Source organism: Ochotona curzoniae, unplaced genomic scaffold (genome assembly GCF_017591425.1).
Source record: "Ochotona curzoniae isolate NIBS_2020 unplaced genomic scaffold, NIBS_Ocur_1.0 scaffold_1852, whole genome shotgun sequence".
Lineage (NCBI taxonomy): Eukaryota > Metazoa > Chordata > Mammalia > Lagomorpha > Ochotonidae > Ochotona > Ochotona curzoniae.
The window spans coordinates 11,524,011-11,550,212 of NW_024467087.1; the positions used below are offsets into that span (position 1 = coordinate 11,524,011).

Here is a 26,202-nt window from a genome sequence, read left to right on the forward strand (position 1 = left end):
GTGTGGGGGAACTCTGTCACAGTATTTAAATCTTACAGTGAAGATAACAAAATTACAAAATGCAAATATCTGTATTTTTCTTAGAAAATGGCAAAACTTATTAGGGTTTGATATGAACTGTAGCCCAGATGGCATGCACAATAGTCCAAGAGCATGGAAACACCAAAGTGTGAGGAACAGCCTGGAAATCTACTGGAAGGTCCTGAAATGTACGCTGAAATTGCTTGTATGCATGCTGATTTCTGGGCTATAATATAATCAGATAGTATGGACCCTCCTTGATTTTTTTCCTCAACAAATTCATAGTTTTAGAGCAGTTTTATGTTCACTGCAAAATTAAGAGGCACTTTCTTCCCCCATTAGCCACTAGCCTCTTGAATTTGTAATAACTAGGTTTACTAGTCTTAGTGGTCTTTCTTTCTTCAACAGGTATTCAGAATATTCAAATACACTGAATGTCCTCTAAGTTTTAGTCTCTTTACAAACACACATTATTTCCTCTAATCAGATCAACCTTCAAAGGAAGGTTTTACAGATGAAGGATCTGAGCTCAGGAAGTAAGTAAGTTCTCTGTTTCCATAGTTCATGACTCCATATTACTTCCACTAAACCACACTGCTTCACAGGCCTTATTCTATAATTTGTCTTTTATATTCAGACACAATTCTTGAATTTGCTTCCTTACCCCTTAATACCGTGCCTGAGGCCTTCTCCTTGTCTTGGTCAACATTCTCTGGCATGATGAATAGAGAGCCTTGTGTAACAGTGTTGTAACCTGACAAGTGCAAAGGGTACAGGTGTCCTGGTTGCCACAACAAAAGGTGAAAAAGCACAACTGGCTCTGCTCGCTGGCTCACTAAGTCATAGGCTCCTCTGAGCAACCCTGGGGCACGGAGCATGCTCCTGCTACATCAATGATAAAGCAAAATCACTTCCACGTAGTGTGGACAGATAGCAGGCAATTCAGGAATTGTTCTTGATTCATTTGTGATTTAGCATATTTATCTAATTAATATCGATCATGGTGCACAGGGAACGAGAAACATAGAACAATTTCTCTGTTGTTCAGTTCTGTGAGTTCGGATAGGGAATCAGGGCAGCAGAAAGTCAAGTTCTAAGATTTTGAAAAGCAATTTCTGGACAGGTCTGCCACAGGCGTGTTCTAGTCCAGCAACTTCGTTGTATAGATGAGTGAATATTAAATCCGAGGAATAAGAAAGAATTTGCCTGGAGACACACAACTCCTTAGTAGGACAGTGAAATTCATTCCTATTTTGCAAAAACAAAACAAAACAAAACAGAAAACAAACCTTCAGGCATTTGGAACAATCTCTAATCTCTACCACCACAAGATTACAGTTAAGATCCTTCTTCTTTAACTTCTCTATTATTTTAGCAAGAACCAACAAATGAGGAACTCTGTGCAAAGGTTACCAAAATGAATTAGCAATGCACCAGGCCTGAACAGTGTAGAGCAAAATGTATGACCTTAAATACCTTTCTGTGGATGTCTGACCACATGTCTGGATTATCAGTTGATGAGAATGCAGCTGGAGCTCTTGCGGTGTCCAGCCGCCTTGAGCTGGACATATTTTAGTCACATATTCCAGTCCCAAAGTCTGGTCTCCAGGCAATGGAGAAAACAGGCAATGTTCCCCACTTCTCTCATAAAGCTTTTCTCATACTACATTCAGTTCAAGAGCAGCACACATATAAATGCTATCAGAAAAATGTTCCTATCAAGTCCCAAGCCCAAGACTACTAGTGTCAATGGCTATCGGTCTTTGCTCCTCTCCTGGAGTAGCTAACAGAGGCTTTATAAAAAGGGAAGCTTGTCCATTCTCGGATCAATGTTTCCCAGTGAATTATGGTGCTTCACATAATATTCAGACAGGATACAGAGTTGACTTGTGGCTTCCCTCAATAAGATGTCAGTCAAGTGGGCGAGACAAGCAGAAAACAGGCCATTGTCAAGGTCAGCTCCTAGAGACAGACAAGTGCTTACAGTATATCAAGTACAATTTAAGACCTTATGTGGCCCTGGGTACCACAGTGGCTAAGTATATCTAATTCCAGCCCTCCACTACTTGAGAGATCAACAACAAACAAACAAACAAAATAGCCTGCCCAGAGGCTGGGAGGATTCCGCAAAGAGAGATCCAGTAGCAAAATTGATTGATCAAAGCCATTGTGACATTAGAAACAGACTTTAGATACACTCTCTGGCTATTGTCTGATCTTTTCAAAGCCCCCTAGTAGTTGCATAAATTTCAAAATTTTCACAACATGATCTACTTATATTTTAATTCCATTTTCATGGATTTAAAAAAAAGATTTACTTATATTATTGGAAAGTCAGATACACAGAGAGGAAAAGAGACAGGAAGATCTTCCATCCACTAATTCACTCCCCAAGTGAACATGATGGCCGGAGCTGAGCTGATCCAAAGCCAGGGGCCAGGAGAGTCTTCCGGGTCTCCCATGTGGGTGTAGGCTCCCACGGCTTCGGGCCATCTTTGACTGCTTTCCCAGGCCACAAGCAGGGAGCTGGATGGGAAGTGGGGCCACTGGGACAGGAAACAGCGCCCATATGGGATCCTGACGTGTGCAAGGCAAGGACCTTGCCACTAGGCTACTGCGCTGGGCCCTTTTATAGTTTTCTAAAGTTCCCCCATACTATTAGACTTGCCTTTCTCCAGGAAATTTGTATTCAGTAGTTTGAGATAGGGTTTAGGAATCTGTTTTTAACAAGGGCTTTAGGTGATTCTTGTCCTAAAGCAAACTTGGGAAAATAAGGTATAAAATATCTTTAGGGTTTTTCAATAGAACTTTTTTATTTCTTAACTGGATACTCAAATACATATGGCTAGGCAGGACAGTGTCTAGATATTTAAAAAGTGTAACCATAAAGCAAAACTTACGTTTGAAGAGCATCCTCTAGTTACATCATAATCACCACACATCTTACCTCCAGTAGAATCTACTAAGAGCCTGGTAAACTGACTAAACTGGCTAGGACAGTCATTCTTGCCACTTTAGGTACAAGGAAAACCAACCGGAATACAGATTGTGATGTAATTTATACAGAAAGTGAATGCAGGACCAACATAAAGATGGCCACTTCCACGAAAGAATACTTTGGCATATAGACAATGTACAAAGTATGAAGAGATGCACAACCCAAGGGTAGCTATAAGTAAAATGAGTCAGACATTTTTCAAAGCTGAGAGATATAATGTCTGCTTTTCGAGGCTCAGTTAATTTCTACGGCACCATGCAATTTTTGTACACTGGATGCTCAGGAGATTGGTAGCAGTTGTATTTTTCACAAGCACATATTTTACCTCAAACCAGTCTAACCTGCATGGGAAGTACGAGCTTTGGTCCTTTTGCAATGCTCCGCAGCTGCCTAACCAGTTTGCGGCAGTGACACACGGTCAGGCTATGGTGGAGATGCCTAGTGAAGGGAGGGTGGCTGTTCTCTGAGGCCTTGGTTAGGATCTTCTCCAAGCCTACTTAATATTCTAGATGAAGTGGATACCAAGATTTCACTCCCTCCAATCGTATCATGACCTTTGTGGATCAGGTACTGTGCTGGCAGCTGTAACCTGTCTAAAAGGAATTCATAGTCTGGGAGGAAAGAATAGAAGACACAATAATGAGTAGAGATGACCCAGGCCAGAAGAATGACAAACCAAAATGACAAGGCAGCTACATGTCAGGGCCTGGCACCTCTGGGGCATCTGCTGGCAGCCTACTGCTTGGGTGGGAAATCCAAGAATTCTTTATGAATTACATCTGTGGAAAGGGGACCTGCTGTACTTCACCTGCTGAAAGTCACTCAGATTTAATGGTGAGTATTCTATACTCCGAAGTACCTATGGAAGTTACTGACAATGGGACTTCCATTCAAGGTGATGTATTTGGGGCAATCGGTGGTGTCTGAGTTGTCTTATAATCTAACATTTTCCATGCACAGCCATATGTATCGGCATATCAGAAGAAGATTGCAAAGGAACTTATATAGGATACTGAGAGGCGGTAGGTACTCCTGAGACTTAAAGTTTTTAACTAGAAGAGATGCAGTCACATTCAGACTTTAGATACACCCTCTGGCTGCTTTTGGGAAACAGTTTCGAGGAAAGAGTGGAAGGAAGAGTTCGAATGGCAGCTTTGAAAGTAATAATGTCTTAAACCATCTCTGGCGTTGAGGCTGAAGTAAAGGAGACAGTCAATGGGACAAGTCAAGGAGATACAATCATGAGGGCCATGTGGGCAGGGTTTGAGGGTGTGAGATACGGAAGAAATCAAATGTGAAGGCTTAACTGCAAAGCAAGATTGCGCTCTGTGACAGTCTCCATTCTCCCCTAGCGGCTGTGGGACCGAAAGAATCTACTGATCAGAGAGCACAGGGAAGGAAGAGATTAGGGGTACAAAGAAGTTAGAAATCAGGCAGCAACGCCGAGGCCCCGCCCCCAGAGCCGGCCCCGCCCAGGCCCCGCCTCCTCTTCCTTCCTCTTCCCGCCCACCTTCCAGCCACTGCTCATCCTCGAGGGCGGGGAGAGGTGGCATTCGAGTCCTCCGGTATCCCAGCAGGCAGTGCAGCCGGGAGACGCTGACAAAGAAGCGGAGGAGCAGTCGCAGCTGCTTTTCAAGGAGCTAGTGTTGCCAAGGTGAGAGTCCCCCACCGTCCCGTCACCCACTTCCTCCCTCTTCGGGAAAACGTGGAAGTTACGTGGCCGAGAACCCCCGCCGCAAGAATGACCCGTAGCCAAAGCCTGAGCTTGGCTGTGTGACTGACAGCTGGGCTGCGCGCCGGCGGGCTGTGGTGGGCGGTGGGGAGGAGGCGCAGGGCTGCTTTTGCGCCCCATTTCTGTCAGTGGCCCTGCTGTCCGTGGTTGTCCGCCGCAGGCTCTGACTAGCTAGTGTGCGCCTCGTTCTTGTCTAAACGAAGGCAGTCTCGGGAGCCTCCCGGTGCTTGCCCGGCAAGGCTCTCTGTTGCCCAGGGGATGTGGCTCCTGGGACAACTCTCCGCGAACTTGTGAAGAGGGTTTGGGGCGGGAGATGGATTCCCAGTCCGGGGTGACACCGTCCTCGCCCTTCCTCCAGCCCTGCCAGTATCCCCCCACAGATCGTCCCCTCCCGCGAGCAACTGGAAGGAAATCAGCGGGGCTGGATGGAGGCGTCCCGGGGTGGCTTCAGCTCTGCACTCTGTCTGGAGGGAGATTAGATTGGACAGGCGGCAAGGGGGTGGGGGTGGGGAGTGCGAATACCTTCTCGGAATAATGAGGCGGCGGGGGGGGGGGTGTAGAGGGTACACGGCCTGTTCCTTTCCCCTCTCTGGACCTCCGCACGGATCCCGACGGTTGCACCAGCTGCTCGGCTGTAAACAGGCTCACATGACCGGTTTCACATGGAGCGAGCCGGAGTGGGGAGGAGTGCGGGATGAGGGCTGAGAGGCTGGGCCCCAGTCAGGTGGAGCTGGAGTGCTAGGGCACACTGTTTTACACTTTGTCCGCAGCCTCCTGGGCTTTCACCTTTGTGTGTGGGAAGTTACCGACGTGTGTCCTCCCCACACTGCAGGAACCTTTCTATCAAATGGGACGAATGCAATGTTGCGCGCAGAGCTAACCGTGAATGTAAATGTTCCTCGCTTGTTAACTTTTGAGGGGAATCAAAAGACAAAGCTGCAAAATTGGGCCCTTTAGATCTTGCCTAAAAAGCAGTACTGATCTGTCGAAATTCATTGTACTCCTCATGAGAATTCCAGAAAAAAAGGGGGGGAAAGTCTACTTTTATAGGCAAGGTACGCATACATTCTTGACGATGAAAATATTATACGTGTTTTTACTAAGAACTAGGAAATCTATTTGCTTGTGAAATATTTTACTCCGGATGTGGAATTAAGGGGTGTATCCCACCTTTTAAATTCCACATATATTTGAATATAAAGCAATGGGAAGTTTGGAAAACAGGAAGCGGGGCCAAGTGTGACTTTCAAGTTATTCATATCTACATATCCAAACAGGATGCAAGATTAAACTACTTTCTAAAGCATTTCTGAAATTCACAGCAGCCGCGGCCTGCTCAGACACCAGGTGGTGTGAAATTTGGGAATCTCTTTTTTTAACCTGTGAAGGGTAGTTGTGACAGAGTCCCTTCATATTCTAAATAAATGCAACGGACAGTATTAAAAAAAAAAAGTTTTAGGCAGAGATAGAAAATATAATAAATACAGAGTTACAAAAATAATGTGTATTTTTTCTTAAGGTTTTTCAGGTTTTTATTAAATATTTTTTCATCTTCAGACATTCTGGACTGTCTTGTCTTGCAGGAAATATATTAAGTAAAACTTATTCTCGGAGGCCCGCAATTTCTCCCTCGTATGAGTTTTGCTTTAAGCTGGAAGGTCCCTAATTGCTCTAAAATTGCATAAAAGTGCCATTTTTAATCAAGATAAGTTACTCGAACAAGCCAAGATAGATGTCAATTAAAGGGGACAGAGTGACAGGCAGCCAGAGTTGCGCTGGGAATAGGAATTGCACCCTGCACAATTTTCCCCCACGTGAATTAGCCGTGTACCTCTGCCACTCTTCCTCAAGAAACTGCGCGTGGCCTCAGCTAAGATCTTGCCTCCCAAACTAGAAATAACGGCTTTCTTTGACGTTCTTGACCTTCAAGGCACAGTCCAAATCTAAGTCTTTCACTCAATTTCAACTTCCTGGGTAAAGCAAGCTCTGGTGAAAGAAGTTGGAAGCAAAGAGGAAAGGCCTGGTAGTGTCTCATGTGGGCAGAACCGTGATTACGTCACCGGATCCATTGTCTGAGTTAGCTTTTGTAGGGGTCAAAACTTCATTTTGTCAGCACATCCAGAAATTGTCAGACTCAGGGATTGATTGACAGTAAATTAGTAGAAGAAAATAGGACAGTCCACTTACACTGAAAGGTCTCGTGTACAAACAACGCCCTTTAATCTTGACTTTATGGATACCCATAGAAATTGCTCTTGACCTCCCCTTTGTTTAGGGTCTGTGTGGACTACTTCCCAAGTTAGCAGTTTGGGGCGATTAACAATTGTCATTTATATAAAAAACCATTTTCAGTTGCAGCTTTTGTATCACATACCCTAGGTGCCTGGGTCACCTGTAAAACGCCTCTTAAAAATCTGTTTGCTGTCATTCTAACTAATCTGGGCCCTCCTTTTCTCTTCATGGTGCTTCCATTCAAGCAGCTATTTATTTCTTATTGAAACTACTCTGGATTCAGGGGCTGTGCTTGATTGACCAATGACAATCAAATCTCCTGCTTTTGATCTTATCAGGTTATTCCTTGCTTAAAATCCTTTCAGAGCTTTCTCATTGCCAGAGGGAGTTGTCATGGTTGGGGGAGGGGAGTGGTGGCAGTGGAGGGCCAGAGTCAAGCCACAGGTGGCTAGGAGGTCCCAATCCCCCAATTTCTGATTCAGTAGGCCTGGGATAGGAACCAAGAATTTGCCAGGTGAAGTAACTGCTTTGCTGGGCACCACAATTTGTGATCCACTGGCATAGAAAGTCAACGCCAACCTCCGATTTTGGCTGGCAGGATCTTTCACAACCTGCCTCGGGTTTATTTTTCCAGCCTTATCTTTGATCACCCTCCCCCTCCCCACCCCCAGGCCTGCTGTTTTTTAACAACTGCAGTGCCAAAGTCCATTTTAAGTGTCCCCTTTCCTGCCTCTACACATATGATGGACCTTCAAAAAGTTCATGGAAGGTGGAATTTGAAAGGTCGGTTTGAGAGTGTGTGTTCAGTCTAGCAGTACAGGCGTCTGTGCCCTGCATCTGAGTGCCTGAGTTTGGTTCTAGGCTGTGAGTCTTCACCCCAGCTTTCTACGAATGCGGATCCTGAGACTCAGCAGCAATGCCTTCAGTGCCTGCCACCCATGTCACAGACCTGGTTTGAGTTCCAGGCTGCTGGCCAAACCTCAGTGCAGCCCTGGCATTTATAGGCACTTGGAAACTGGATTAGTAGATGAAGAACCTTGTCTGTGTCTCACATATCTAATTTTGTTCAGTTTTTAAAAAATATACAAAGAGGAGGGCCCGGCGCAGTGGCCTAGCGGCTAAAATCCTCGCCTTGAACGTGCCGGGAGTCCATATGGGCGCTGGCTCTAATCCCGGCAGCTCCACTTCCCATCCAGGTCCCTGCTTGTGGCCTGGGAAAGCAGTCGAGGATGGCCCAAAGCTTTGGGACCCCTGCACCTGTGTGGGAGACCAGGAAGAGGTTCCTGGATCCTGGCTTTGGATTGGCATAGCACTAGCCATTGCGCTCACTTGGGGAGTGAACCATCAGACGGAAGATCTTCCTCTCTGTCTCTCCTCCTTTCTGTATATTTGACTTTACAATAAATAAATAAATCTTTTTAAAAATATATACAGAGAGGAGGATAAGAGAGAGAGAGGAAGATCCTCCGTCTGTTGATTCACTCCCCAAGTGGCCGCAATGGCCAGAGCTGCACTGATCTGAAGCCAGGAGCTCAGAGCCTCTTACTGGTCTCCCAAGTGGGTGCAGGGTCCCAAGGCTTTGGGCTGTCCTCAACTGCTTTCCCAGTCCACAAGCAGGGATTAGAACTGGCGCCCATATGGGATCTGGGTGGCAAGGACTTTAGCCACTAGGTTACCGCACTGGGTCCAAATTTTATTACAATTAAAAAAAATTTGTGGGGTTGATGTGGTGGCTTAACATGCTAATTCCCGTCTTGCAGTGCCAGCGTCTGAAATGGGCACTGGTTTATGTCCCAGCTGCTTTCCTTCTGAACCAGTTCCTTGATCATGGCCTGAAAAAGCAACTGAGGATGGCTCAAGTAAAAGGGACCCTGCATCCATATCCGAGACCCAGGAGAAGCTCCTGGCTCCCAGCTTCACATCAGCTCAGCTCATTGCAACCATTTTGGGGGAGTGAACCAGCAGATGGGTCTTTCTCTTTGTCTCTCCTTCTCTCTGTAAAATACATTTATTAAAAATGTATTTTGATGCAAAAAGTGTTGGAATCCAATGAACATATTGAAGTTTTCTTGTATTTTTAGAATGCATTCCCCAAATGTTCTTATGGCAAACTTTTTTTTAAAAAAGATTTATTTGTTTTTATTGGAAAGGCAGATATACAGAGAGGAGGAGGGATAGAGAGGAAGATTGTCCATCCGCATTCGATGGTTCACTCCCCAAGTGAGCGCAATGGCCAGAGCTGAGCTGATCCAAAGCCGGGAACCAGGAACCTCTTCAGGGTCTCCCACGCGGGTGCAGGGTCCCAAGGCTCTGGGCCGTTCTCGACTGCTTTCCCAGGCTACAAGCAGGGAGCTGGATGGGAAGCAGGGCTGCCAGGATTAGAATTGGTGTCCATATGGGATCCTGGGGTGTTCAAGGAGAGGACTTTAGGCACTAGGCCACCGCACTGGGCCCATTGCAAACTTTTTAAAAACAGTTGTCACTTTCATTTTGCCCCCAGTGCTCTATATCAACAGCATTTTGTTGTGCCCCATTATATTCTCATTACTGCTAGACTGAATATTGGAGGGCTGGGAGTTTTCATTTTTTTCCCCTTCGTGTTTCCTTTATATATCGAAAATGCTCAGTAAATATTCAGTGAATTCTAAAACTTCTGAGGATGCTTTATATGTCATATAATGGATTAATAAGTTTTGCTTTGTTAATTGCACATGCATCTTGAAATAACTAAAGATGTATTGGGATGTTGTAAAACATGGAAATAGCATGCTTATTTAAACAGGGACAGATTTGGAAATTAACACATTTGAAAGAAAACGAAGTAATTCTGAAGATATAACTGTAGGATATTTTTTGGAAAAAAGATTGATTGAGTAACTTTTATTTGAAAGGCAGGGTTACAGAGAGAAAGAGACAGATCTGCTGGTTTAACCCCCAAATGGCTGCAACAGTCAGAGCTAAGATAAAGCCAGGAGCCTCCTCCAGGTCCCCCACGTGGGTTCTGGAGCCCAAAGGTTTAAACCATCCTCTGCTCTCCCAGGCCACAATTAGGCAGCTGTGTTGCAATCAGTGAGGCAGGACACAAACTGCCTGTCACCCGTATGGGATGCCTGCAACACAGGCAGAGGAGTACCCTTCCTGCTCCATTGTGCTGGCCCAGAATGTTCTGTTTTTTTAAATTTTAAAACATACAACTTTTATGCATTGAATGTGGAATAGCTGACTGCTATCATTTATAGCAGCTAATTGCATTTAAAGAAAGATATCAAATTATACCACTATAAGTGTATGTCAAAATACACTTTTGCCTAATACCAAACAGTGACTGTTAAGATGTAAAATAAACATTACAGCATCGTCTGTAGAAGGGTTGACTTGCAACACAAACTAGCTGTTGGAAATCTTCACAATCAATACTGGAGTTTCAAAGAGGAAAAGAGATGAGTGGACGGAGTAGGAGGGAAAGAAAGAGATTTTGCTACTAGTGGCATTAAAGCAATGGCAATTGCCAGTCTTCACTACTTAATATTAAGATGGCCATTGTCAAGGGCTGCCCTAAGTATGGAGGAAGGAGATGGCTCCTGGGCCTAGATAAAAAAAGAACCAGCCTGAAGATGGAGCTGGGAATCCTATTCAGAATTAACAGCAAAACCAGGGGCAGGTAGTTGAAGTAGCTGGGACACTAGCCAGGCAGAGTCACAAGTTTCTGGAAAAGGGTATATTTCACATCATCCTTAATTGTTTCCAAATTTTGAGCCACTTCAATACGAGAATCCCCTAGGACCAGTAATTTTATTTGACTCTTGGTACCCTCTGTTTCCAAAGAAAAGGGGAGAGGAAAAAATATGAGAACACGCTTTTAAAGTGATTTCTTTGTTCATTGGTGGGCTCTCAGCTTTGACTTTAAGGTGGGTTACTGGTCTCTCTGGACTAACAGTAGTAAGTATATGTGAAGATTTCAGAGTGTTTAAATGTTGCTTTTTGTGGGAGAGTAGTTTACAAAGTGGTCACAAGGTGGTGTTCACACATAGGTTTTCTTTCTCAGGACATTTCTATATCCAGGTTAGCTTTTCTGTGCTGTTGGTCCAGGATGAAGACAACTGTCTGCTTGTAAGGTTGGGGATACAGTGGAACCTCAGATTTCTAAACACTGCTGTCCCCGTTTGGCTCCGAGGAGCCAGAGGAGATGAGAGGGAAACACCAGGTAGAAGGGGAGGGAGAAGAGGGGCAGCTGAGCAGGCTGATTGGCTCTGCTCTCCTTTATACTCCAGCCCCCCCCCCCCCAGCTTGAGTTGCTTTGTAAGGTTTATCTTTCCTTTAATTAAAACCCCTTGCCTATCTTTTACAAAGGGTATTTAGCTAGGGAAAGAGGACCTTTATCCTAATGAAGGACACAGTCTTTGTAGATATCTGTAGCATAGCTGATAATCTCAGTCTCCTGTGTGCTCATCTATGAACTGTGAAAGGTACCAAAACACCCCCCACAAAATCCAAAATGATATTACGCCTCAAATCTCATCGCTGTGTCAAAGCTAATTCACATAAAACAAATGCCAAAATGTTCAGTCTGTATGATCAGTCTGCTAAAATTTAAAATGGATGAAATCCATATAGGTAAAAGTAGTAGAGCAATGCTGCAAGGAAGGGAAACTTGAATGAGGCTTTTAAGAATGAGCAAATGTTTCTGTCTGGAGTGGAAGAATTGGGCAAACTAGTTATAGGTTATTTGCCCTATTAAAATAGGGCAAGCTGTGACATCCACAGCTACTGTTTCGTAACTGGGAAAAGATCACGTGTGCAATTCAATATGTGGAATGGGCTCTTGATTTAAGGAAATATAAATCAAGACAGTGTAGACTTGACTGTAACTTGAATTCTGGATTATCCTTTGAGAAGTCTGATGTTGAAAAGAGATGAGAGAATGTGTGGAAATCTGCATCAGAAACAGGCCTGCCAAATTGGGGTATAGAGATGATGATTATAGAACCGTATGAATCTAGAGACCAGAATTCTGCTGCCAGTACCCCGAGCAGCCCTGGGTTAAGTCTCTCAACTAGCATGGGCCTACTTTTCTCATCTTTTAAGTGAGAAAGATTGGGAGCTGCCGTTCTTTGGCTTGGCATACACCTTCACCTTTGGAAAGCAACCTCTTTATCTCTCCCTGGGATTTTTTGCACTTGATCATTTTGTGATGTGGACTGGAGTCAACGGACAGTGTTAAGACTCTAGAAGACCATCAGGCAGGTGGTATGCTTCATTAGTTTGTTGGCAGAGTTCACCAGCATGGCTCCGGTGCCCTAGTGCCAACTTTTTCCTAATTTCCCCAAGTTGGAGTCTAAGAGACAACTTACATCTTAGCCAAGAAAAGTGACAACGAGGAGCAAAGCTATGAAAGAAAGATACTAAAAATATCAGATGTGATTAGACATTTCTAATAGTGACAAGAAATTAGCCTAGTTACAATTCATGGGAAAATATGTTGGTTTTTAATTCACAAAGAGAACATTTCACAATTTAAAGAATTTCCACTAAGCCATTAATCCAAGCTAGTAGAATTTCTCCTCTGTGCTTTGTAAACCAGCTTCTTCTTAAGATTGGAATCACAAATTTAGAACTTGTCTATGTGATGAATTTTGACTTTCCAGTCGGATTTATGACACATCTCCTCATTTATATGTAAAAATGTTTACATTAGAGTTACACGTTTTCTTAGGTTCGCAGTTGAGATGAATTGATGAGTTTCTGTTGCGTGTCAGATTATTTAAAGGGCTTGAAATCATTCCCGTTAACATGTAGTTAAGGTTTCCAAAATCATTAATTTCAAAATGCAGGTAATAAGACATTGTCACACCTTGTTTCTAAATTTCTTCTTGTGGTTGAAAACTGACACCTTTTACATAGCAGGCCCTGGTATTCTCTGTTCAGTCTCTGTGTCTTTTTTTTCAGTACATATTCATTGGATTTAACAATCAAAGGACACCAATCAGTAAGTAGGGGAAATTCCTCTGTCTCCCTTATTCCTAGCCAGCAGGCTCTCTCCACTGGCGCAGATGGAAACGTCCTTCCAAAGATTTTTGCCATATCCAGGAAAACCGGTGTACATAGTCTTTCATTTTCCTTTTTGTTACAAATGATAATAAACTCTGGAAAGAAAGAAATAGCTTGTTGATTTCCTTGCTTCACACTAGGTCTGGAAAATGAAGCCATATCCAACTACACCGCATGCTGCTATTTTATTTTTCTTTTTTCTTCTAATCTTAGCCAAAAGGCTGAGAAGAGATTTTCTTCTCTCTCTTTTTTTTAAAGATTTGTTTACTTTTATTGCAAAGTCAGATCTATAGAGAGGAGGAGAGACAGAGAGGAAGATCTTCCATCCGAGACAGAGAGGAAGATCTTCCGTCCGATGGTTCACTCCCCAGGTGACCGCAAAGCCAGTTCTGTGCTGATCTGAAGCCAGGATCCTGGAGCTTCCTCCAGGTCTCCCACAAGGTGCAGGGTCAAGGCTTTGGGACATCCTCGACTGCTTTCCCAGGCCACAAGCAGGGAGCTGGATGGGAAGTGGAGCTGCCGGGATTAGAACTGGTGCCTATATGATATCCAGGCACGCTCAAGGCGAGGATTTCTAGGCCACCGCTCCGGGTCAAGTGCTGCTACTTTTCTTTTTCACACACATCTTTATCCCATTGAGGTGATAGACACACAATTGTATCCCGATGGGTGGATGGGTCAATTCGTTTTTGTGTCACAGTACTTATGGCATTCATTTTCATTTCTCTTATTGTGAGTGAGGTTAAACCTCCATTTATAAGTTAAGAGCAATTCTTATTTCCTTTTCCTACGAAATATCGGACTTTGCTTATTTTGTATTAAATTGCCTTTTATTGATTTTTTTTTGACGATGTATTGAGTTTGTAGTCAGAGACAGAAAGTGCACATTCTCACATGAGAGAAAAAGGGTGTGCTTCCATCCACTGCCTCACTCCCTGGATGAGTGCAGCTACCAGCCAGCACTCGGCCTGGCTGAAGCCCCAGGTTAAGGGTTTCATCTGGGTCTCCCACATGAGTGCAAGGGCCAAAACACTTGGGCCATTTTTAGTTGCTTTTCCCAGGCCATTAGCAGGGAGCTGAATGGGAAGGAAGAGGCACATTCAGACTCAAAGTGGCAGCTTCACCCACTATGTCACAACACTAGCTCCTGTTGTATTAATACATAGGTGTTGTGCATAATAGGTTTGTCTGTAACATGAATTACAAAGTTCTTTTAATTTATCAGGTTTTTGCCACAAAAAGAATTTCAAGTTATACAGTTCAATTTATCAGACTTTTGGGGGGTTCTTCTGATGCTTTTATAACTTTGTTGATTTTATTACATTCAGAGCTTTAATTCATTTGGAATTTATCCTGGTAGGCAGAATGTGGAGTAATTCAATTTTGCTTTCCAGATGGAAAGAGAATATTGTGGATAGTAATAGTACTATATTAACATGTCTCTTCTGGTTTCCTAAGAATGTATAGTGATTATTATTTTCCTTTCTTTTTAAAAGAAACCCTCGGTAACCCATGAAGGTTGCTGGGCCCCAACTAGTCCGGTCATATTCTTCTGCCTTCCTCAGGCTCACCAGCAGGGCGCTGGATGAGAAGTGGAGCAGCTAGAACTCACACTCGTGCTCACATGGGTTGGCAGCTTCACAGGCGGTCACTGCACGCTTGGCCCATATAGACTATTTTTGAAAGGCATTATCTACAGGATGAAAAACATTTTCTGTAAGCGTATGTTTTAACTTTGGATTTTTCCAGTACTGATTTGATTTATATTATTATTATTTTTTAAATGACAGAGAGACAGAGTGTATTTTACTTTCCTAAGGCCACACTCAGTGTTTGCTAAACAGGAATATTGATACAAGTGAGATTAAGAAATACTGAAATATCACACTTGTCAAAGAGGCCGACCTGTGCCAGCTACAACTCTGTGGAATATATTCAAGAACTCTAGAAGGAATCCAAAAAGGTCTCTGACATTGGGAGAAAATAGCTCTCAGAAAGCCTGTGTACTTGATGTGGGACGGGAGCCATGGTACCACTTGCATACCAAAGCCCTTTTACTGACTTTGAATTTTCGTTGAAAACTCCAAACAATCGTTTAATAAGTGTGAGTATTCAGCTTCCATTTGAGATATTTTAGCTTGTCTGGGTTTTGATAGAAAAAGGATGAGAAAGATCTGTCCCACCCATTCTGCCAAAAAAGTAATAAAGGCTTGGTGACCCGTTTTTTTCCCCATAAGCTATGGAAACTTGCCTTTTAAAACTTTTTAATTTTTAAGAATTCTAATTGGCTCAGTTAAATTGGCTATGACAATACTTTCTTTAAAAAATATGAGGCTTAATGGAAGTAACAAACACTTTTCTTGGAAAGGGGATGAATAATTTGAGATACCTTTATTCTTTTATTCAAGTGTTTTTATCATTCATTATGGGTGAAATCCTGAATGGTGTTACATAATTGGTAAAAACTATATAAGTAAGACAAGGGGGAAAGTTAAAAGGGCCGTTTAATACGTTTGAAGACCTATTTGAATACATGATCAATATGTTGTTTGTGAAAGGATAGGAGGTTAATGAAAATCAGTATCATTCAGCACATTGTTTTGTTTTTCTCTCCTTCTATTTCTAGATTGCCAAAATGCTTTGGAGTTTTTAGCTGAAACTCAGAGAAGTCCAAAATAAACCCGAGATTGTAAAAACAGAAGCTGCAGTCGGGGATTTAGTGCCAATGCATCAACAAAAAAGACAACCAGAGTTAGTGGGAGGGAATCTTCCGGTTTTCGTGTTTCCCACGGAGCTCATATTTTATGCTGATGATCAATCAACACATAAGCAAGTGTTGACTCTGTACAATCCCTATGAGTTTGCCTTAAAGTTCAAAGGTGAGTCTCTGAGGGGTATTTTAAACGTTTTAAACAAGTGCTTACTAATTTTTTGACTTGTAGTAACTAATTTTTTTTAATACTAATGGCCAATGTGACTTTTTCTTGCAGTTTTGTGTACTACTCCAAATAAGTATGTTGTCGTTGACGCTGCAGGTGCAGTAAAGCCTCAGTGTTGTGTGGATATGTAAGTTCAAATCGCTTCTGGTAAAACATTTTGAAATATATTCATCTATTTTTAGTTTGAAAAAGATCTTAAAGTTGTTCCCACACAAACATTTACTGTATTTTAACTTTTTTGCTCAAAGTGTGTAAGTCTATCAAAATTTTTTTTTAAGAAGTCCAAAGTGACACAAGTTGACCCACTGTTTAATATTTTGCAGTGTTGGAACTAATGGACTGTGAATGTGTCCATGAACATTTTCCCCATTGTGGTTTTACTCATAGCAGGCATGCTATATATAGAGAGAATTGAGCTTTCTAATACTGACGTCTAAGAACAATGGTAACATAAGTTCATCTGGAATGACTCAGCTAAAAAAATCCGAAAGTTAATCTCTATAAACAGCAAGCATGTGTGTAACTGCTCATCTGTAAAAGGTTACCTGAACCCTTCCAGATAATTTCATCTTAGAGTGTCAGATAAATGATTGTTTGTTCAAGCTGTTCATATTTAATTTTCACTTTCGAACTAGCTGTGACCAGATGGATCCATTGACCAACCATTAAGCTACGAAGTGAACTGTGTTTGTTTAAGTCTTCTGTGAGAATGAGCAGCAGAATTCCTTCCTTGTGAATATATTTACATCCTCTCAAAGCCATAAGATGATGTATATTTGAGAACATGTTTTTGCACATTTCTTTTGATTTTTTGTCAGTACATGATAATCGGGGACCATTCCAGTGAAATGTGGTCTCTTGCCAAATAACTCTTTTACTTTTGACATAATGAGTTTGTGTTCCCTACTAAGAATGAAATACAAAAAATAGAATTACAGAAAACTCATACAATTTACAGTACTTTATAGTATCTTCTCTTTAGGGAAATACAGAGGTGTATTGATCATACTGGATTACTTATTTGTTTATTTGTGTGCATGAAATTGTATTTTAAATATACGGTGACATTTGTTACTTTAACAATAATGAATAAGCTGTCAGTAGAACTTTATGAAATATTTATAAGAAAGTCTCATATTTAGTAAATATTGCTTCTCGCAGATATCTAGAAAAAAGCTTACTGCTTCATTTTTTAAATTTAAGACTTTTTCTGTATTTGAGAGTATGCTTTCATCAAATATTTCAGAATTACCCATTTCTCTGAGGTTCATATATACTATGATTGTTTTAGTATCCTAGCAAATGTTTGTTTCTGTTAAGTAATATTGTTAGTGTTTATACATACACACACACATATATATGGTAATATTGTTAGGTATATATATTGTTAGCCATATATATAAGTTAGATAGGCAGATAGATGCTAGGTATATATAAGTTAGGTAATATTGTTTTTACTGAATTGAAATTTGCTGCACTTGTTATTTGCTGCTTTCAGTGTGATCCGTCACAGAGACGTTCGATCCTGTCACTATGGTGTAATAGACAAGTTCCGCCTCCAAGTTTCTGAGCAAAGCCAGAGGAAGGCTCTAGGAAGGAAAGAGGTCGTTGCCACTCTTCTGCCGTCCGCAAAAGAACAACATAAGGAAGAAGAGGAAAAGAGAATAAAGGAGCATTTAAGTGAAAGTTTATTTTTTGAGCAGTCATTTCAACCAGGTAATATTAGCTTGATTTTAAAGACTTTTTGATGTCGTACACATTTCTAGCTTTAAATAATCAGGACTCTATGGCTAATTATTAGAAAAATGATTTGGCAATTGAAAACCTATTCAACCACTTCAAAACCTGGAACTAGAGCAACGGGTCCCTGAAGTAGAACAAGTGGCCTAAAGCTAGACTTTCAGAGGAGTATCACTCCCTAGACTAGACGATAAGGAGTGGGGGAACATTGCCATAGCCTTTTAAACATTTGTAAAGTCTGGGACTGAATGCAGTATACTTTATGATGCTAGCACAATCTGACAATTATATACTGTTGTTTCTATGACTTCCCTATATCCTTTCTCATTTAATTAGTTCAAAGGAGTAGAGAGATTGTGCTTGGCACTGGGCCAAGCTTAGTGCACTGTTCATATTATTTTGAAAAAAAAATCTCATTAAAGTTGAAGTTAATTAAACTAAGTAGATTATCATATCCCCTCTGGGCTATTAATTGAATCCCTCTCCATTCCTCATTTCCTTCCAGCTTAGATATTCAGAAGTGTTATGATATATTCTTTCAACATCGACTCTATCCTCATATTCACCCTTTTGGACATCATTCTCTTTCCCTCTTAACTTCTTGTTATCTCCTACCAAACCTATTGTGAGAGGAAGATGACAAAATTTTCCACAGAAAAACAGTAAACTTTTTGATGGTGATATGAATATGATAGCTGGCCTTAAAATTGCAACAGTATACTCACATTTTCGTGTGAGGGATCTTTTTTTCTATAAAATCTACTTGTTACATGAACTCATAGGTCCAAGTCAGTTTATCATAGGATGTTTATTTCAATTAAACAGAGAATAGGACCTCTGTCCCTGACTGCAGCCAAATGTCTTCTTCATGTAAGGAGCGTCCAGATGTCCTAGTGGTACCACAGCTAGAGACTGCAGCGTTGTGCATTTTTTCCTAAGCAGCAGTAATTATTAACCGACAGGACCACCTATTTATTTTCTTTTGAAACTGGAAGAGAGCCTTTGTCCAATGACACTTGGTTCAGTCAGAATTGTTGACATTTAAAATGCCGCCCCTAGAACAGCAATGTCTATTGAATGAATATTTGTTTTTCTTAACATTAAATTCATAATGTAAAATAGTCCATTTGTGCTCATTTTTGTATTTAACAAGCTAGTGTATTAGCCAAAGCATAACAAGGATTAAGATTTCAGGGTGTGGATGTGAACCTATATATAATTACAGAACTTCATTTCTTTCAGTTTTGAATTTATTAGAATTGAAGAGGAAATCATGTCAGTGGCAGATAATGGACTTGTGACTGTTTATGAAGGACTATACTATTGTAATAATATAGGGGAAACCAGTGAGGGGAGGAGATTTAGGGAGGGAGGAGGAGAAATCCCAGAGTCTATGGAACTGTATCATAAGATAAATTTTAAAAGAAAAAAAAGGGAAAAGATGTGTAAATGAGCTGAGTTCAGAAAATCACTCCTCACATCTCCTCAGGGGCCTTGGGATTAATCTTAAGCGCCCAAGGCTCCTCCGGCTCTGGCAGAAGAGGGGCCACTCCACAGCAGAGTGTTGTCCACTGCCCCGTCAATGAGCAGTTCGCCTCATTTAGCTAATAATTTGGCAGTAAGTTGAAGCAGATTTGCTTCTGTAATAGACTGTAAACTGATTTGATCTAAGTTGACAAAGTGATATATTTTTTTAACTTCTCCTAGTAGCTTTTTGTACAACTTTGATCATGCAGAATTCCCAGATTTTTCATTATGTGTCTCTGAAATAAATTGAGGATGTTTTGTGGGAAGATTCTGAATGTCTTTTTTTTTTTTTTTTTGCAAATTTTACCTTGGAAAACATTTCAACAAAAACATTATTAGAAGTTTTTAGAGACACAACAGTGTGTGTGAGATTTACAGGTAGCTATAAAATGGTTGAAGACTACATCATGGAAAATTTGGATTTCAAAATGTATTAAAGTCAGTAAAGATGGGGCATTCTTTTAAGTTTATTGTATGTAGCACATAGCAGTAACAAGTTTTAGAAAGAAAAAGAATTGGTAATGCCACACTTTAACCAAATCTGCTTGTACTCCTGTGAGTGTTCCGTGATAACTTTGCAGGTCATGCCTATGTGTATAAATGCGATTTTATATTTGGTGAATGTTTTCACTTACAGAAATATAACTGTTGAATTAGGAGAGACTCATAAAGCACACTTTGACAAAATATCAAGGCCAGGTTATTAAAAAAAGGTTTTAGAAGGTACAGTTCAGTCTGTTGGGTTTGTATCAATTATGTTATTAATGAACTGCCTTGTCTATGCTGTGTTTGCCTCTCTACCCTCTGGCTTAAGAGAACTACATTTCTTTATTATTGTCTGTAATAAAACATTGGAAAATGACCTATAAGCTCATCAGTTGTGAATTTATTAAATTATGAATATTCATAAGATGAGATGCCAGGCAGGCATTTACAGTAATCTGATAAAATGATAGATGCTTGTATATTGACATAGGAAGAGCTTCAAATAGATTTCTCAGTGAGGGGGGGAAAGCAGTTATATAGCAGTATATATACTTTGTAAAGAATAATTTACGAAAAATTATTCTTTTATGTGTTTATTAAGTCTGAAATGCTATATATCAAGATGTTAATGATGTCAGATCTAGGACAATGGATTACAGGGAAAACATTTTCTGCATCTTTATATCATTTCTTATAATCATGAACCAGGAACAAAAGATATTTCCATTTTGAAAAAAAGGTACTTTTGTTTTTGCAGATGTCTAGAATTTCTTTAAGTATTAAAAAAAATTCGAAAATTTTTATGGGCTTTCAATGAACAGAATGGTTACCATGAAAAAATGTTTTTCTTGAAAATTCATCCTTGTAACGCATATAGCTACTTCATATATTAACTTAAATAAGATCTGTTTTAAAATTTATATTGTTTCATCCCAAGCATCATCTGTAAAATTTGTTTTCTGGCTTTGCTGAGGTTCAGTTAAACAAAACAACTAGCATATTAATAATTTGGGAAAGCTTATTTAATAATCGAATGGACAGCATTATTTCATTATAGAACACAAATAGTATATTTGCTGTTGCCCATTCCTTTTAATGAAAAGATAGTGGGGGGGGGGGGAAAGCCACAAAACTAAATGGTGTTATTGGGTTTCTTAGAAAATGAGAGGTCATCAAAAAGTTCATGCAACATGTTTGTTATGAAAAAAATGTGCATCAACTTTGAAATTTTTGCAATAAAATAAACTTATCTTTTAATTTTCATTTTCTTCTTAAACCTTTTTAAAGTCATTGCACATTGTATATATATAGCCAGGATTGTAGAATAGCCAAACCATTGAGAAAATTTCTTTAAAGATTTATTTTATTTTTATTACAAAGTCAGATATACAGAGAGGAGGAGAAACAGAGAGGAAGATCCTCCGTCGATGATTCACTCCCCAAGTGAGCACAACGGCCAGTGCTATGCCGATCTGAAGCCAGGATCCAGGAACCTCTTCCTGGTCTCCCACATGGGTGCAGGGTCCCAAAGCTTCGGGCTGTCTTCGACTGCCTTTCCAGGCCACAAGCAGGGAGCTGGATGGGAAGTGGGGCAGCCAGGATTAGAACCGGTGTCCATATGGGATCCCGGCATGTGCAAGGCGAGGACTTTAGCTGCTAGGTCACTGCGCTGGTCCCAAGAATTTTTTTTAATTTCATTTTATCCTAACACTTAATACAAGATCTGCCCTCATAACTCATTTGTAATGTGCCATACAGTGTTGGTAACCATAGGGACAATGTTGCAGAACTGATCTGAAACTTATTCATCTTGTGTAATTTAAGATTTGTGCTTTATTGATTAGCATTTTGCATTACCCTCTTCCTTCAGACTGGCAAACCATCATGCTGCTCTCTGATTCTAACAGTTTGACTTTTTAAAATTGCTCATGTCATTGGATTCATGTAGTATTTGTTCTTCTGTGACTGACTTATTTCACTTATTTTTGCCAGGTATTATTTCTGCAGCTTTCTTCTTTGCTACTAATGGGATAGAGCAGAGGCAAAGAACTTGCATCCTCAAAAATGCTGTTGCTATTAACATCAAATATATTTGAGATTTCTGCTTGCTACTCTCATAATGTAACGGAGCCATAACGTAGTTGGCTCAGATGGAGTACAGTTGTTTGTTGACTTAAAGAAGGAGGTGCATCCGGACCAGCCCTTCATGAAATGAAAATATGTCAGGAAGACAGTGAATGCACCCGCCCAATTAAACATCATAGGAAACCAGAGTCCTGACAAATTGTAGCTGGTATATGTAAAGAAAGTTTTGTCTTGTTTTTAGAAGTGAGCTTAAGAGATGTCTCTTCTTTTTACAGAAAACAGAAGTGTGTCCTCAGGACCTAGTTTACTGACCGTCTTCCTGGGAGTGGTGTGCATTGCAGCCCTGATGCTTCCTACACTGGGGGATGTGGAATCGCTGGTGCCTCTCTACCTCCACTTAAGCGTGAATCAGAAACTAGTGGCTGCTTATATCTTAGGTAAGTCTTTTAAAAGCATGCACTTGGACTGCAGTGTAAATTTAAAATATGTCATCTCAAAAGCCTAAGGAGAAAGGAAGGGAAGGGGAGGGAGGGAAGAATGTCATATCATCCTATCTGTATGAACTAAGTTGAGTCTGGTAAAAACTAAACCAAAAAAAGCCCTAAATTAATAAATAATAAAGATGCACTAGGATATATTTAGTTTTATGTGTATAGGAATGATGGTACTTTAATTTTTTTTTTCTTTTAAAAAGAAGGGAGGTTGGTGCCAGCAGGTGATTCAGCAGGTTAGTCCTCTGTCCTGTGGCATCCCATATGTGCACTGGTTCCTGTCCCAACTACTCCACTTCCCATCCAGGTCTCTGCCTGTGGCTTGGGAAGGTGACAGGACAGCCAAAGCCTTCCAGTCTGCACCCGCATGGGAGACCCCAAAGAGGTTCCTGCGGGTCAGCTCAGCTCTGTTGTGACTATTTTGGGCATGAACCAGTGGTTGGAAGATGTTCTCTCACAGTTTCTCCTTCTCTCTCTCTGTAAAATCTGCCTTCCAAATAAAAATAAATAAATCTTTCAATAAATAAACTAAAAGACATGAGGATGAATTCAAAAGCATTGCTGGGGTTATGTGCATTTGAAAATATAACTTTGACTTGGCCTTTAATTCTTTCCAGCTTATTTATCTAGTACCTAATATTATATTTATTCAGTTAGTATCCTTTCTGCTGGCTTGCAGTGGTAGGAAACATGTAAGGTGTGAAATGAGCACATTCCATGAGGCAGCATTTGTGCTTTTAGTGACTGTTCCTAGAGAAACACCTGGACAGAGTGCAGACCGTGATAAGGATGAGCAGAGTAATCTTGTCCAATATTGCCAACTTTCTTCTTTAAAGCAATCCCCTTAAGTCCTGATCACTCAATTCTTTTAGTCATATTCTGGCTTGAAATCTTCCAGCTAATTATTTTTATTGAGAATTCAATACAGTGCATGTGCCAGGTAGAGTTCTGTTGATGAATAAGTGTTTGCTCATATTCTCTCCTCACCTCTACCTGGATGCCAACTCTTTAGTTGTTGCAGCATTCTCACTTGTTCCCACTGGTTTTCAGTTCACACTTGTCTTCTGAAGTTTTCCCCCTACCTCTGTCTATACCCTTGCCTCTTATTTTTACCCCCAAACCATTCATCAATGCTGTCAGAATGATGTGCATTCCATTTTGATTTCACGATCACCCTTTAGTCAAAATCCTTTGGCGTGTGCTTCCTCACAGTCTGTGGAACAAAGTAAAACTGTTTACTTTGGCATTTAAGATTCTTCACAGCCTGCTGAAGACCACTTAGAGCTTATCTTGTCTAGCTGCTTCCCAATAAAATCCTTGGATGTAGTCTCTCTGTTTAATTATCTATTAATTCTGGAATTGCTTGTCTAGAATCCTAGTCCTCTCTTCAGGCTCTTGATCATGCCACACCCTCTCCAGAAACACCTGCCAATCTCATTGAATATTTCTGGCTCATCTTTTAAGACTTCAGTTCTTACTTTTAAGGTCAGGTTTTGGTTTTTGTTTGTTTGTTTTGTTTCGTTTTTTACAGCCTAAGGTCAGTTTTTGTCACACAGTTTCCTCATTACTCATTTGGAACTGAGCATATTCTTGTAGTTATATGGAGTCCCTTTGAAACAGAATAGGTAAAGCATCACCACGATTCTCCTATCTCTTCGTGGCCTTAGAACCATGGGATAAAAAAATGTTCTTGTTTCTGTTGATGAAGTCTGCTGGACTTGCTGACATTTTAAAATGGCATGCCTACTATTATTATAGCTGATGTGAGTGGATAAAGTAGGAGGTATGTTTGGTGGTTAAACTAGCTATGGCCAGACATTAGGGATTTCATTAAATCTAGCCAGCAACTACCCATTGCTGCAAATTTGATTTCTTCTGTATAGTATCAACTAAACTCAAATGGACTTTGAGTTCTTGGTAGAATGCCTGCCTGTGTGCTGTATTTTATTAAATCACTGAAGTTCCAATAATCGCTTATTGAATGAAAAATTTTGTAAAATGCATGTTTTTGATTGTCTCTTTTTTCCTTTCAGGTCTTATTACAATGGCTATACTTAGAACATGAGCAAGGATTTCAGTAGACTTCTGAAGGAAATTTATTTTGAAAATATAAATGTGGACTGCCTTTTATCTCTTTCACTCCATTAACATGCTATAAAGTATTGAATTATTTCAAATAATAGCAAATGTATAATATATATTTTAAATTGCTCTATAATTTTATTTGAAAGACTCCAGTACATTATGTTACAGACAACAATGACGCTTCTGAGTGGTACCTAGGAAATTCTTTGAAGAAATTTTTTATATCTATATCTATTGTGCAAAAGACTTTAATGAAAACATTTCTTTTTTTTCTGATTCCCTTTGATTGTTAAGCATCATGTGCCCTTCAAAGTTAAAGCCTAAAAGAGCAAATTGATCAGCCTAATAAGTAGAACCTACATGTATTTCCTAGCTTCAAAGATCGATATTACTATGTAAGTTAAGCCATCCCCTCTTATTATTATGAACAGTTGCCATGGTGTTTCTAAAGTAAGAGTTTCACAATTATTTTGTGGTGGGTAAAAGTGAAAAGCAAAAAATTCCAAGGGATCATACTAATCCTGGGGAGTTAGAGAAGACAGGACATTTTCCATTCATCTTGTAAACTACAGAATGGGTTGTGGTCCAGATACCAAGCACATGGCTTGTTTTTCAGCCTAATAGCAATAGAGTTACCTCTCTATCTACATTTTAGAGCAAGGGAGGCATTTGTTTATTTTTTTTGGCTGGTCCTCTAGTTATTGCTTTATGTTAATAGGGGGAAATCACTTTCTCTTTTCCTCCCAGTCCCTTGCCTCCCTGACTGTGACATGCCCGGATTATCATGTAGCAGGTGGTTAATGTGGAGATGATTTTTCATCCCAAAACGCTAAGCCAAGAATAGGAAACCCTTGATACCTGTGTCTATTTTATAACAGTCACTGAGAGATTTTTTAAGTTTTTATTTATTTTTAAAACAACTTTACCAAAAAAAATCCCCTAAGCACAACTACTTAGTTTTCTTTATAGTCTCTTAGATCTCTGACATATATATGCAGTTTCAACTGTTATGATAGTAATTGATGTTTTTTCCTTAGGATTTGTATCTGAAAGCACAATGCATTAAAAAGTCTCTTGAAAATTCTCTTTCAGATCTTTTTACAGAATGAACTTATGCACTGCTACTGTAGCATTCTCAAGGAATATACATGAACACAAATGTATGCTTGAGGTTGATTTTAGCAGGAAACAGTACTCTGCTTCTGAAGGCTTTTATGACTAGTCTTTCTTTGAAAACCTTCATTGTGTAACCATTTGTGGAGTCTGGATTGTTAAATGGATTATGTCTGTACATTGTATAATGACTGAAAGCACATAAATGTTAATCTACTTTGAACTTTGTAAAAAAAAAAAAAGAAACAACCTTATGTTTGGACGCTATCTTTGTTTATCCATCTCAAATATTCTATGTGTGCATGCACATGCAGGTGCACGCATGTGTATGTACGTGTGTGATAACACATTGTAAAGAACAGAGATTCCTTTAAGAAATAAAAGAAAAATAGAGACATAAGTTTTGCACTGATTTAAGTATTTTTGAGGGTGTTAGGGATAATCAAAGTTGCCTCATACTTCTAGGAGTTAAATAAGAAAAACAGGAAGAGTGAAATGGGTATTTAGAAACGTGTCTATCTTAACCAAGGCAATTCATTCATTCTTTTAAACTTCCAATCACATGCTTCAAAAATACAAAAAATATATAGTGAAAAATCACCCTTCCCCATTCCTGGTTCACCCAGCCCCTTACGTGGGGCCACTTTTTTCTCTAGCTGAAGCATACGTCTAGTGCTATGTATGAGCATACATTTTTATCTCTTC

General features: G+C 40.3%; 1 protein-coding gene across 1 annotated transcript; it reads left to right on the plus strand.

Moving 5' to 3' along the window:
- The first annotated feature begins 4,546 nt into the window (after positions 1-4,546).
- On the plus strand, positions 4,547-25,890 carry MOSPD1 (motile sperm domain containing 1). Its single transcript, XM_040999912.1, has 6 exons — positions 4,547-4,673; positions 15,658-15,910; positions 16,022-16,097; positions 17,469-17,686; positions 22,084-22,245; positions 24,333-25,890. The coding sequence occupies exons 2-6, from the start codon at positions 15,757-15,759 to the stop codon at positions 24,362-24,364; spliced, it is 642 nt and encodes a 213-aa protein (XP_040855846.1). The 5' UTR covers positions 4,547-4,673; positions 15,658-15,756; the 3' UTR covers positions 24,365-25,890.
- Positions 25,891-26,202: the final 312 nt, after the last annotated feature.